The 12,404-nt window shown below is 46.3% G+C and overlaps 1 protein-coding gene across 1 annotated transcript in view; it reads right to left on the reverse strand.

Moving 5' to 3' along the window:
• The window catches only part of CLIC4 (chloride intracellular channel 4), a 67,511-nt gene extending 57,262 nt beyond the window's left edge, over positions 1 to 10,249 (reverse strand). The window contains exon 1 of the mRNA XM_058718608.1: positions 10,000 to 10,249. Coding sequence (XP_058574591.1) covers positions 10,000 to 10,071 — 72 coding nt within the window. The 5' untranslated portion in view covers positions 10,072 to 10,249. The remainder of the gene's footprint in view (positions 1 to 9,999) is intronic.
• Between the last annotated feature and the right edge of the window lie 2,155 nt (positions 10,250 to 12,404).

Here is a 12,404-nt window from a genome sequence, read left to right on the forward strand (position 1 = left end):
AGGCTCTGCATTGTCAGCACAGGACCCAACACAGGGCTCGAACCCATGAACTGTGAGATCATGACCTGAGCCAAAATCAACAGTAGGATGCCTAACCAACTGAACCACCCAGGCACTACCACCCCCAGACCTCTTTCTGGTTGTGGTTGTTTGCTTTAACATTTTATTTATTTTTAAGGGGGGGGGGGGAGAGAGAGAGCGTGCGGAGGAGGGGCAGAGGGAGACACAGAGTCCAAAGCAGGCTCCAGGCTCTGAGCTGTCAGCACAGCGCCTGACACGGGGCTCGAACCCACGAACCAAGAGATCATGATCTGAGCCAAAGTCACACGCTCAAGCAACTGAGCCGCCCAGGCGCCCCAAGACCTCTTACAGAACATGAGATCTGTATATCCAACTTTCTACTAGACATATCCACTTGACATCTCTGTCATCCCAGACTCCAGAAGGCAAAACATGAACACTGTCTGCTCCTCCTCCTCCAATAAAAAGCACCGCTCTCAACCAGTGAATCTGATTAGAAACTCACATACAACTCCTTTGCTAGCTTCCTATTGACTCCACCTCCAAAATGTATCTCAAATCCACTCTCTTCTCCCCATCACCACCCCAATCCAAGCCATCATCATCTGTCTCGACCACAATGGCCTCCAAATAGGTTGCCTTGTTCCTACTCTCGCCTCTCCGCATTTCATTTTCCAGAGTGGGGAGACTACTCATATCAAAATGCACATCAAACCGCGGCACTCCGTTGCTTAAAATGTTTTGAGAACTACTCTTTTTACTAAGGATAAAAGTCACATGACCTACAAAGACCTCCATGATGTAGCCCATCTCCATCTCACTCTGCACCTCAATTCTGTTCCCTCTATTCCAGTCACACTCTCAATTTGTTGAGTATTTCCAGCCTTTACATGCATCAATTCTTCCAGCCTGGAATCCTATTCCCCTCATTCTTCTCTTAATTACTATTCGTCCTACATGTCATTTCTCAGAGAAGGCCCCACTCAGCTTCCATCTAAATTAGATTTCCTGGCATTTCTTCTCAAGAAATGCCCTATTCTTGTCTTTAATGTAATTATATGCTGTCTGTGTTTGTGTATTTCTTTAACATAAGCTTCTCCGACTAGACAAAAGATTACAGGAGGTCTTAAAATTTATCGTGTCAAAAACGACACTCCTGATCTTTGCCCAGTCAGAACTAGCTCTCCGCAGCCTTCCCCGTCTCAATCGGTGGCAACTTCGTCATCCTGTAATTTCTTCAGAACAAAAATCTCCTAATCAGACTACTTCTCACCTTAGCCCAAGCCACCAATCTCCTGCCTGAATTACTAAATAGCTAATTGGACTCTCTGCTTCTGACCATGCCTCCTTCTAGGCTATTCTCCGCAAGGCTAGCCAAAGGTCCTGTTAAATCAAAAACAGCACCCCCTACTATTCTATACTCCGTACCCTACTCGAGTTTTCTTTCCAGCACTTACCACTAGTGGACATAATTTATGGTCTGCCTCCCCCAACTGAATATGAAAGCCATGAAATTCCTTGATGTAGCCAAGGCCCCACAACAACGACCTCACTATCTGTTACGTTGACTGAATGAAAAAGTGACTGAAAAAGTAACAATTTATTCCTCTGGGCAGGCAGAAATTGGAGGTGGGGAAGGGGCTGGAGAAGTCAAAGATATTTCAAATGGAGTAAATAGCAGCAAAAGTCTTGCGTGGAGACACAGAAGTACAGGGCATATTCAGGATGAGTCTAGCTAGAATTTGAGGTAAATTTACAGCTGCTGTGGGAGATAAGACTGGAAACCCAGTTGGGTCCTGATCTGAAAGGCTCTGCGTGCCAGATCAAGGAGCTGTATCTCATTCAATAAACAACTAGAGCCAAGTAGGCTCCATTTAACGTTTGAGGCAAGAAGTATCAGTTTCATTTTAGATAGATAAAAATTACAGAATATTAACACATAACTAAGTTACCGAGGGAAAAGGTTCAAGTTTCTTTAAACAGCTAATAATATGCCATACGTAGTAGGTTCCAGAGTACTAAGTACCTTTCATCTGTCAGCACGCAACATAAACATGTCACTCGTGTCCAAGTCAGTTAGTTACCAAATAAATCACTTCTTAAGGTCTTAATTCAACTGCATTTTAAAAAGCACAAGCCAAAAAGTCGCTATACTGTATATGAAAATGCCATCATCAACCAGGGCTCATTTACTCACCATCTAACTCTCCATCAGGGGATACTGTGAGCTCCTTAAAGACCAGAAACCTGCTCTCACGCCTTTATGTCTCCAGCACTGACTACAGAGAATGTATTCAATTAACGTTTGCTTTTATTAATATCTCTATATTGTGCTGGACCATTTCCAGGCAAAGATTCTATCTTATATCCTCTAGCTGTACAATGGGTACCTACTACAAGATTAAAGAGGAAAATTAATACTAAAATATAATTTGGATTTTCAGAACAGATTTCTCCTAAAGAGCACAAAGGGGCAGGCTACCTTCAAGCCATTTAATCAGTATCTTTTCTATGAGCAATTCTAGGTATTGGCAAATTTCACAACAAAAAGGGCTTGCTTACTTGCAGCAGAAATCAGAGTAAATGCTCTTTTAGGGTCATTAGGAAGATAAATCCGGATACAATCTGAGTTTCTTTGGAAAAAAAAAAACTAAATAAAGTATATTTCCTTTAAATCAACTCACAACTCACTACACGTTACATACCATTTTTCATTCATCCAAGTATTCTGCTGTCATGAAGAACATTAAAATGCTCTCATCAGGGGCGCCTGGGTGGCGCAGTCGGTTAAGCGTCCGACTTCAGCCAGGTCACGATCTCGCGGTCCGTGAGTTCGAGCCCCGCATCAGGCTCTGGGCTGATGGCTCGGAGCCTGGAGCCTGTTTCTGATTCTGTGTCTCCCTCTCTCTCTGCCCCTCCCCCGTTCATGCTCTGTCTCTCTCTGTCCCAAAAATAAATAAAAAATGTTGAAAAAAAAAAAAATTTAAAATGCTCTCATCAATAATTCTTGCAAGTTTATGGAAAAGACTATGATATATAACAAAATAGAAACAGCAGCCATTTCCAGAAGGAAGGTTTTATTTGGTAATTTTTTTAGTAATTTTATTTATTTAGTAATTTTATTTTATGTGTGCTTTCCTGTGTTTTCTAGGTTGTCTATAGTAAACACATATGGTTTGTATAATTGGGGAAAAAACACATTTTTTTTTTTTTTTTTTTAATTTGAGAGAGTGCTGCAAGCAGGAGAGGGACAGAGGGAGAGAGAGTCTTAAGCGTAAGATCGACATGGGGCTCGATCTCATGATCCAGGGATGATGACCTGAACCAAAATCAAGAGTTGGGTGCTCAAATGGACTAAGCCACCTCGATGCCCCGAAAAAAAACACATATTTTTCAAAGAGCGCATTATGTGTAAAATGAATATACTAGGAAGCAGAAAGGAAATGGCATTACTTTCCAAATTTTGGGTCAATATTTAAACTGAAGCAGACAAAAGTTAGATACTACTTATGCTAAGTGATTAAAAAAAACAGGATTTGCAACCAAGGGTACTGCCGAAAACTACAAAGTGTAAATAAAGCTTGTGTTACTGATGGCTAGCCACAGTTTTTACACGACTTAGTGAAGGATCAACAGCCCTAAACACTTTCAAGCCAAAATTCTGGATCCCCGTGTTAACTAAAACATGCTGTGCATTAGAACCGCAGACTCTTCCTCAGCGTGTGTCTCTGAACACTTTTCAATTCTGTCTTGGGCATCTGTATGTCTGAGGCTAAAACTTCATTCCTAAAGTCTGAACACCTTCCTTTTCTCTGCTAGTCCACCGTCACGGACACCCCACCACGCTGCCGGCTTCCTTAGGAGCGACAGCCTCCTTCAGTTCGTGTTCAGTTTTTAAAGAGCTTTCCCTCTTGTCACCTACCACCAGGTCTCCACCCCCAAAATAAAGGAACCGGTTCTTAGCAGAGGAAGACAGGTGGCAGAACTCACATACCCTTAAAAGTTCTTAATGACTTCAGCTTTCACCTAATTACTTGCTGTTCTATTCTCCAACGTTTGCTCAGATTCTCTTTCTTCTCTCACACATACAAATAAATAGCTATGTGGCATGGTGCAAATTATTGCAGATGATTGACATGTTTACAACTCTATCATGAGAGCTAAATCCTTTTCGTAAGGATGAGTTATTGCACATGTAAAGCTGGAATGATTTGATCACAAAAAGAGAAGCGGGGGGAGAAATTTGTTACACCCCTTACTTAGGGCCACAATGTATTTCAACTTCAAGAAAAGCAAAAACAAACAAAAAATCTAGGAAACAAAATATATGCATGATGAACTCAGTTCGGTATCTGGCCGTGGTTCTAATATTGTAACTTCTTCAAAACATTAACCATTAAAGTTTAAAATACTCCTAGTCCACCTTTGGCACAACTTTCAAATACTGTCTTGCTTATCTATGTTAAGTTGTTATTTTCATAAATTTAAAGGAATACAGTTTCCTGGTTATAAATAAAGGGGGGGGGGGGGGGAGAACCACAAACCAAACAAGACTAATTGATATCCCTTATACCAATACTCAGTACTGAGCACTGAGGGATAAAAGCCAAGTCTCAATAGACAAGAGGATTAAAAGTTCCAAGAGAATTCACAAACCGATGCCCTGAATTAAATTTAGATTCCTGTTAATTCATACTTGGATGGTTTGTAATCATGACCTTGGTGTTATTTTCCTTGAGAAACTCCCTTTCCATTCTCTACCAGAGACTCTAAAATGAGCAAACTCATCTTAACTTACCCCTAACTTGATCAAAATCTTAATTAAGGCTTTAATCACACTTCCCATCCTGCCTCACACATTTCCCTTTTATGGACTCACTAATTCCCTATCCAGGAGACACCTGACATGAGGATCCACAACACTAATGAAACAGGAAGTGGGAAAGTCTTGCTCACCATCCTTTTACTGGCTTCCAGGCATCTCTGTAAGCATCCTTTCGAACCAACCAACTTTCAGTGACACCCAGGTCCTCCCCACTGCCTCCTTCCCATCATGATTCATACTACGTACAGCTTCTCACGTGTCCAGTCCCCTGCCTCAGCAGTCTCCTGTCTCTTCCCCATTTGGGGCCCCATTCTCTCAGAATTTTACAGTTAACCAGAATCATGACCTTGGCCTTTGCCGAGAGTAGCACTGTTCAGTCTTCAGGAACAGGTTACACAACATGTAAAAAGAATACAGTTCTCATTCATTTCTATCTCCTGAATTTTCCCCTCTGGAAACCTCAAAGGAATGGCAAACCAGTTAGATCCAAGGTGACACCGTCTTGATGTTGAATTTGTTTTTGTTCAATTATCAGAACAAAGTTCTCTGCATCACTTCTTACAGAAAACATATTTGATGTGCGTTTAAAAAGGAGGTTGAAGGGGCGCCTGGGTGGCGCAGTCGGTTAAGCGTCCGACTTCAGCCAGGTCACGATCTCGCGGTCCGTGAGTTCGAGCCCCGCGTCAGGCTCTGGGCTGATGGCTCGGAGCCTGGAGCCTGTTTCCGATTCTGTGTCTCCCTCTCTCTCTGCCCCTCCCCCGTTCATGCTCTGTCTCTCTCTGTCCCAAAAATAAATAAAAAAATGTTGAAAAAAAAAAAATTTTTTTTTTAAAAATAAATAAAAAATAAAAAGGAGGTTGAAGACCGCCTTTGATACAAAATATAAAGAGCTCACTCTATATTGGCAAAACAGTTGACAGTTTGCCCGTCTGTATACTCAACTACACCCTCCCAAATGCCACTGAGAAGTTGGTGAATAGACAGCAATCCAAAAAATAGGGAAGTGTTGGAAAAATAAACAAGGCTGGAGAAATTTTATGAGCAAAAACCTAAATTAGGTTTCAATAGTCTATCCTTGGGGTGCCTGGGTGGCTCGGCTCAGTCGATTAAGTGTCTCTTAATTTTGGCTCAGGTAATGATCTCATGGCTCATGAGATCAACCGCGCTGACAGTGCGGAGCCTGCTTGGGATTCTCTCTCTCCCTCTGTGTCTGCCTCTCTCCCACTCGTGCTCTCTCAAAATAAATAAGTAAACATTATTAGGAAGGCAGCTCAGACTACCCTAATTAATACACAGAGATTAGCAGTTAATCCCCTCAGCAACCCTATAAAATTGTTGTTATTATTACCCTAATATTAGAGGTCAGGAAACTGAGGCACTGAGAACTTAAGAAACTTGCCTGATACATTACGAGAAGCCAGATTCAAGCCAAGCAGTCTGGCTCCAGGGTCCACACACACTGGAGACCCTGCCAAATAGCTCAAAAGAAACAGTTATTCCTGTGTGTTATGCCACCCTGCACCAGATTAATTTTTTACAACCACCACCCCAATCCCAGCAGTTTAGCGACCATTGCCAACAGTGACTGTCCCAGTTCAAAATCGTACACCAAGTTGAAATTCCAGCCCACAAAACTAAACTCTACAAAGGGACTCCTTCTACGCTGAGATCAGAACTACCATCACAGCAAACCAAAGCCACCAGTGGGGACTGGGGAGGCAGGAGGGCCAATAGGAGTTGGGCTTATACAAGCCAAAGAAAAAAAACAAAAACCCAGTCTCTTTTCAATTTCTCTCATTGCGTGATTCAATAATTAAGATTTTTACTTAATACAGAAATCTTGGTTCCCAAATTCTGAACATGGCCAAGAAGAAATACTGGTGGAAAACACGGAAGACACAAGAAAAGACTAGAAGTACTACTAACTGGAGGGGGAAGAAAAGTAGGTGAATAAAACCACATAGGGTTTTGGAGGCAAAGGACCAAGGTTTGAGACTCAGACTATGAGGATCTAAGTAAGTAGTTCCCAATTCCAAAGCACGTCAACACATATATAAACAGCAAAGTGCTAAGAAAAAAAGGAAACAATCTCATTTCAAACATTCAAACCGTCTTATGTTCCAGGCACTTAGAAAAATAAATATACAGATCTTATCTTAAAAAGAAACTTAAGCTCTATCTAGTACGGGAGATCTGCATATAAATACACACATACAAAATGACACCCAACTAGCATTTATTTTCTGCATATCAGACACTGTTCTAAGCTTATTACATGCTCCATATATCAACTAATTTATTCCTATGAGCTCGGTCTATTAATATCCTAACTGCACAGATGAGGCACAGAGAGTTTTAAGTAATGTGTCCTGAGACACACAATTAGTAAGTGAACAAATTGGATTAGAAATTTTCATTATATTCAAATTATAAGGGACCTTATGCCTTTGCTAAAGGGTCTGAACTTCTTCCTGTTGATTAGTGGTTCCCAACTGGTGTCGGTACATCAAAATATACATGCACCAGGCCCCTCTTGGTGGGGGAAGAAGGCCCTCCCACAGTTGGGAGGGTGTCCTATCCTCTGCGTGTTGGGGTCAACAAACCCAAATGGAGAACTGCTTTTATACAGGTGATGAGGAGCCTCTAGGCTCAGGGGCAGACAACTCCAAAAACAGAAAGAAAATGTAGCTGTGAGTCCAGTCACACTAGCTGGGAAGGTCCTGGCCTATTTCTCTTAAATTTAAATCTACCTAAACGGGTAAGCTCAATATCCTTTTCACTCATGTGCCTGAAGTGTAGATAACAGTTTTTGGCTACACCCTCGGATACCTCTTGGCAGAATAATTAACGCTGTTTCACATACCGTGCTGAACAACCCTGGCCTCTGCCCCCTCACTGCTTTCAAAATAACTATACTTACAAGGCTATCTTCCCCCATTTGCATTTCCCATATATAGGTTTCAAGAAGAAATCAAGAGAACCGTTTACCAAAAAAGAAGAAAAAGAAGACTCTTTACCACCATTTACCTGGCCCTTTTTTCCCCCTTTGAAACAACTATCCTGGTTGATATCAGTACACCGCTTTACCCACGCGGAATCACAGGGCAGCAGAAAACAGCTCACCTCTTGCTTCACAAATGAAGGAAGTAAACAACTTCCAGTTGGGAAAACAACTGCCCAGTGAGTGCAGAACTATGACTTGAGCCCTGGGTCTCTGCCACCAAGTCCTGGGAGACAGGCTGACCATGAGTGGTGGACTCTCTAACCCTTTTTTATTTTAATAGTTATGCATAGAAGAAATATAATCACCACACCTCACCCACGGTTTCAGATGTTACTGCGAGTTTTATTTAGTGAACAAGAATACACGTCCAACACAGACATGGACAACCGGGAAGCAGTAAGGAAGTAACTCCAGTTCCAGAAACAAAGTGACATGCCCCTCTCCTAACTGAAGGGTTAAATTAATAGCAGGCAGAGCACGAAGCCTTGATCTCTTCCACTCTAATTCATACACTTCATTTCTTTTTCTTGTCTTGTTGTATTGGCTAGGACCTACGGTACAAAGCTAGAAAGAAACCATCACTGATAGTATCCTTATCTGATTCTAAATTTAATGCTACTTCTAAAGTTTCAAGGTTAAGTATCATGGGGTTTTTTAGAACTTAACAGATACACTGTTTTTGGAGTCGATGGGAATTCCTTCCTGTTCCTAGCTCAGGAGAACTTTTTGAACACTGATCTGCGACCCACCCTTCTCCCTTCTCCCCACTCCATGCTGCCTTCCACCCTCTTACTTTGCCTTATGTCAGGTTCCTTCCTACATGCTCGGTGCTTCAAAGTTCTAGATCTGCCCTCCAAACGAACAGAATCTTTGAAGATATTCTGGGGGTTCTATACCGGTCCGCTGTTTCAGTTCCCCAAAGCAAAATGCTTCTAAACCCTGTCACTGAAAGAAAATCCTGAAACAAACACTGTTCTGATCATTTTTCCCTCCCATCTCTCAAACACACCCTTCGAAGTGTCCCCTTCTTTCAAATAAAAACTCGAGGGGGAAAAAAAAAAAGGAACAAGATTCTTCTAGATTCCTATTAACTTTCCAATTCACAGCCTGGCTCTGAAGAAGTCTGCTTAAGTGACTAAGAGAATCTCAAGGATTTTGAAGTTTTGAGGGAGGCAGCTGGAGCCAGATGTTCCTAACTTCTACTCTCTCTGCTTTGCTAAAATGAAAAATAGTAAAAGAAAATACGAAAGAGACAGGGGTAGTATTTGTAAGCAAGTAAGGTGGTGGTAGGATACAAACACTGAAAAGACCAGAGGGGAACACCAACCCTTTAAAGCCCAAGCAAGTTATAAACTCTCTCCCTCATCAGTTTTTCTTTCAAAACAAAAGAGCACAATCTTTCCCGAGGCAGCAGCACCGAGCGGAGCAGCCAAAATGTTGCATCATACAAACCACTCCGAGTTTGAGCAACAAGAAACCCAGATGGTAGTAAAACACCTAAGACAGGAAAACCCAAGTTGGGAATCTCGGTCTTTCCCGGAAGCCCAGGAATGTCTGCTTTTTTTTTTTTTTTTTTTTTTTAAGACCGCATCGAAAATTAAAGTTACAGTTTCAAGCCAGCGGGAAGCGAAATGCTCTTTGAGAAAGCGTTCCAAGAAGTTGGGTCCATCATCTCCCGACTGAGAGGCTGCGGCCCCGGCCCGGGTCGGGGGGACCTGGAAGCGAGGGTGGGGTGGGGTCGGGCCGGCGCCAGGGCGGGAGCGGGGCTGGGGGCCGACGGGGCCCACCCCCGCCCGGGGCCCGGAGCGCAGCCGCTCTTCCCACCCGGACGCGGGACGACGGTCCGGCGTCGGCCGGAGCCCGCGCAGCTGGAGGCGGTGACCGCCGCCCCGCGTGCGGGCTGCCGGGGGTCCCGGTCCCGCCCCGGCTCCCCCGACCGGCCTGGGCGGCGGGAAGGCGCGGGTGGGCCCGAGACAATGGGCTGGGGGCGCGGGAGCAGCCTCTGTGGGCCCGGGAGGCGGGCGCCGCGCGGGGGCGCAGCGGGGGCTCCGCGGCCGGGGAGCGCCCGGTGCGCAGGGACGCCGCCCCCCGCGGTCGGGCGGACGGGCGCCGGGGGCTCGGCGCGGCGGGACGGCGGGCGAGCGCTCACCTTGACGAAGAGCTCGATGACCGGCTCTTTGTCCTCCTCCTTCAGCCCGTTCAGCGGCATCGACAACGCCATGGCCGGCTCGACTGCGCTCAGCGGACGGCGGCGGCGGCTGCTCCTGCTCCCGGGTTACTCCGACTGAGGGCTCCCGCCGCGCTGCGCTGCGCCTCCCTGGACAGTCCCGGCGTCGAGCTCGCCTCAGCCGCTGATGCCCAGCACCGCCCCACGCCCCGCGAGCGACTCGGAGGCGGCCCCAGCCCGAGCCGCTTCAAGCCGCGGGGCGGGGCCGGGGGCGGGGCCAAGGCCCGGCGCCTCCGGACTCGGGAGGAAAAGAGCGGCTGGAGCTGAGGGGCGTGGCCTGGGGCTGGGGCGGTAAAGCAGCTCAGGCTCGGCGGGTAGGTGGGCGGGACTCCGAGCCCCGCCTCCCGAGGGGGCGGGGGGGGGGAAATTCCCCCGGGGGTCGGAGCCTGACACCGCCTCCCGCCGCAGCGCGGGCGCGTCCTCGCAGCTGCCGCTGGCGCTCTGCCAGGTGACCTCATGCCTTCGGCTGGCCTGGGGACGCGAGGAGGCGCCTCCCGCTCTGTCCCGCGCTGCAGCCCACTGGAGTCACAGCCCTTTCCCCCTTTCCCGCAGCGGCCACCTCCCCAGGTCCTTCTGTTAGGCGGAGCTGCCTTCCGGAGGGACAACTTTTCGGAAAGTTTTCATCCCCTTAGAAACACCTTTTTTTTTTTTTTCCTCCTCCGACTTCTTCCTTTTTCCTTTGACTCTCCTGTCACTTCTATCTCGGGAGCAAGCATATTGACAAATATTTATGAGGCCCTCGTGTGTTCCAGGCCCCGGGTGGTGAACAGTACGGACGGGATCCCTCTCCTAGAATCTACAGTCTGGAACTGCAACCCCAGTGCCTGAAGGCTAGAAAGGATTCCCAAGCCATTGTCTGTGTTCCTCCTGCCTGGACTGATTTCTCACCCCCGTTCGTTCGCCTGGAGTGCATCAGAATCACCTGGATGCTACACTTGGCCCTGCTTTACCCATCCAATTCTCCTTCTCCGGGGAAGGGAGAAATTCACATATTAACAAGCATCAGGACAATTTTGATGTAGGTGGCCCTCAAACTGGAAACACTGTCCTGGGTTTTAAGCCCCTGGAGACAGAAACTGTGATACTTCTTTTTTTTTTTTTTTTTTTTTTTTTGGAGAGAGAGACAGCACGAGCAGGGGAGGGGTAGAGAGAGAGGGAGACACAGAATCCGAAACAGACTCCAGGCTCCGAGCTGTCAGCACAGAGCCCAACACAGGGCTCAAAATCACAAACCGTGAGATCATGACCTGAGCTGAAGTCAGACGCTTAACCAACTGAGCCACCCAGGCGCCCCTGTGATACTTTGAGCCAGGCAGAAGGTATGCACCCAGTCCAGGTTTCCTACTGTTGAACACTTGGGGGAAATGTCCCCCCCTCTGGAAAGAGTTACTTGTTCCCTCTTCTGGCTTTAGGTAATGCTTGACTCACAACTACTTCTCCTCACTTACCAGGTTAAGTTGAATGATGAAGGCCGGACGTGGGAGGTTTTGTCTCTCTACACCCTTAGCATATTAACACACATTGGTGTTGGACCAAATTGAATGTATGCATGAAAATATAGTGAAACTGCAGCTTCTTCCTCCCCCAGCCCGTAGCAAGTTGCTCAAGTGTTCTTGTAGGGACTCTGTTAAAGAGACAGTGTACCCCAGAGGTTAGGAGCACTGCTCTGGAGTCAGAGCCTCAGTTTCATTATGGCGCGGTGGGGCCCTGTTACCAGTCTTTGCCTTTCCACGTGTGCGGCTCAGTCAGCGGTGGCTGTTATCAGAGCCTTGGGCCTTATACTGTCCCTGTTCCCCCCTGCGGGCAAGGATGGAGTCATATTCAACTCCAACTCCCTCCGTGACCAGCTCGTTTGTTGGAAAGGACTAAATGCTAGGAGGCTGCCCCCGAGATAGGGACTTGAACCTAAAACAAACTGGAGTGCCTGTGTGGACTCTGAACTGAACCCAGTGTTAGTTTTTCACAAAATTATGAACTGAACCAAAGTTGCCTTCCCGCCGCCCCCCTCCACCCTGCCGGAACAGCAACCAAAATGGACCTCCAGTTCAAAGCAGTTCCAAGTCTAAAAGGATCAAATGGCACTTCAAAGAAGGCCCCAAACTGTCCCTGGGGCCAAGGAACAGTTCAAGACATCCTATTTTCTAAGGCGTGCCTGAGGGTTTGTCGAATTCAGTTTGAATCAGCGAACATTCCCTGCGGTGTCTGTTGCAAGTCACGTGCTGGCATCCTAGCACCAGGATACAAGGAGATGGGGAAGGCAGGGAAGCAGGGGAGAAGACCAGGGCTCTTTAGACTTCCTTGACTACACTCAGCTCTTACCTGAAAGG

The sequence above is a fragment of the Neofelis nebulosa genome, chromosome 2 (genome assembly GCF_028018385.1).
Source record: "Neofelis nebulosa isolate mNeoNeb1 chromosome 2, mNeoNeb1.pri, whole genome shotgun sequence".
NCBI classification, from domain to species: Eukaryota; Metazoa; Chordata; class Mammalia; order Carnivora; family Felidae; genus Neofelis; species Neofelis nebulosa.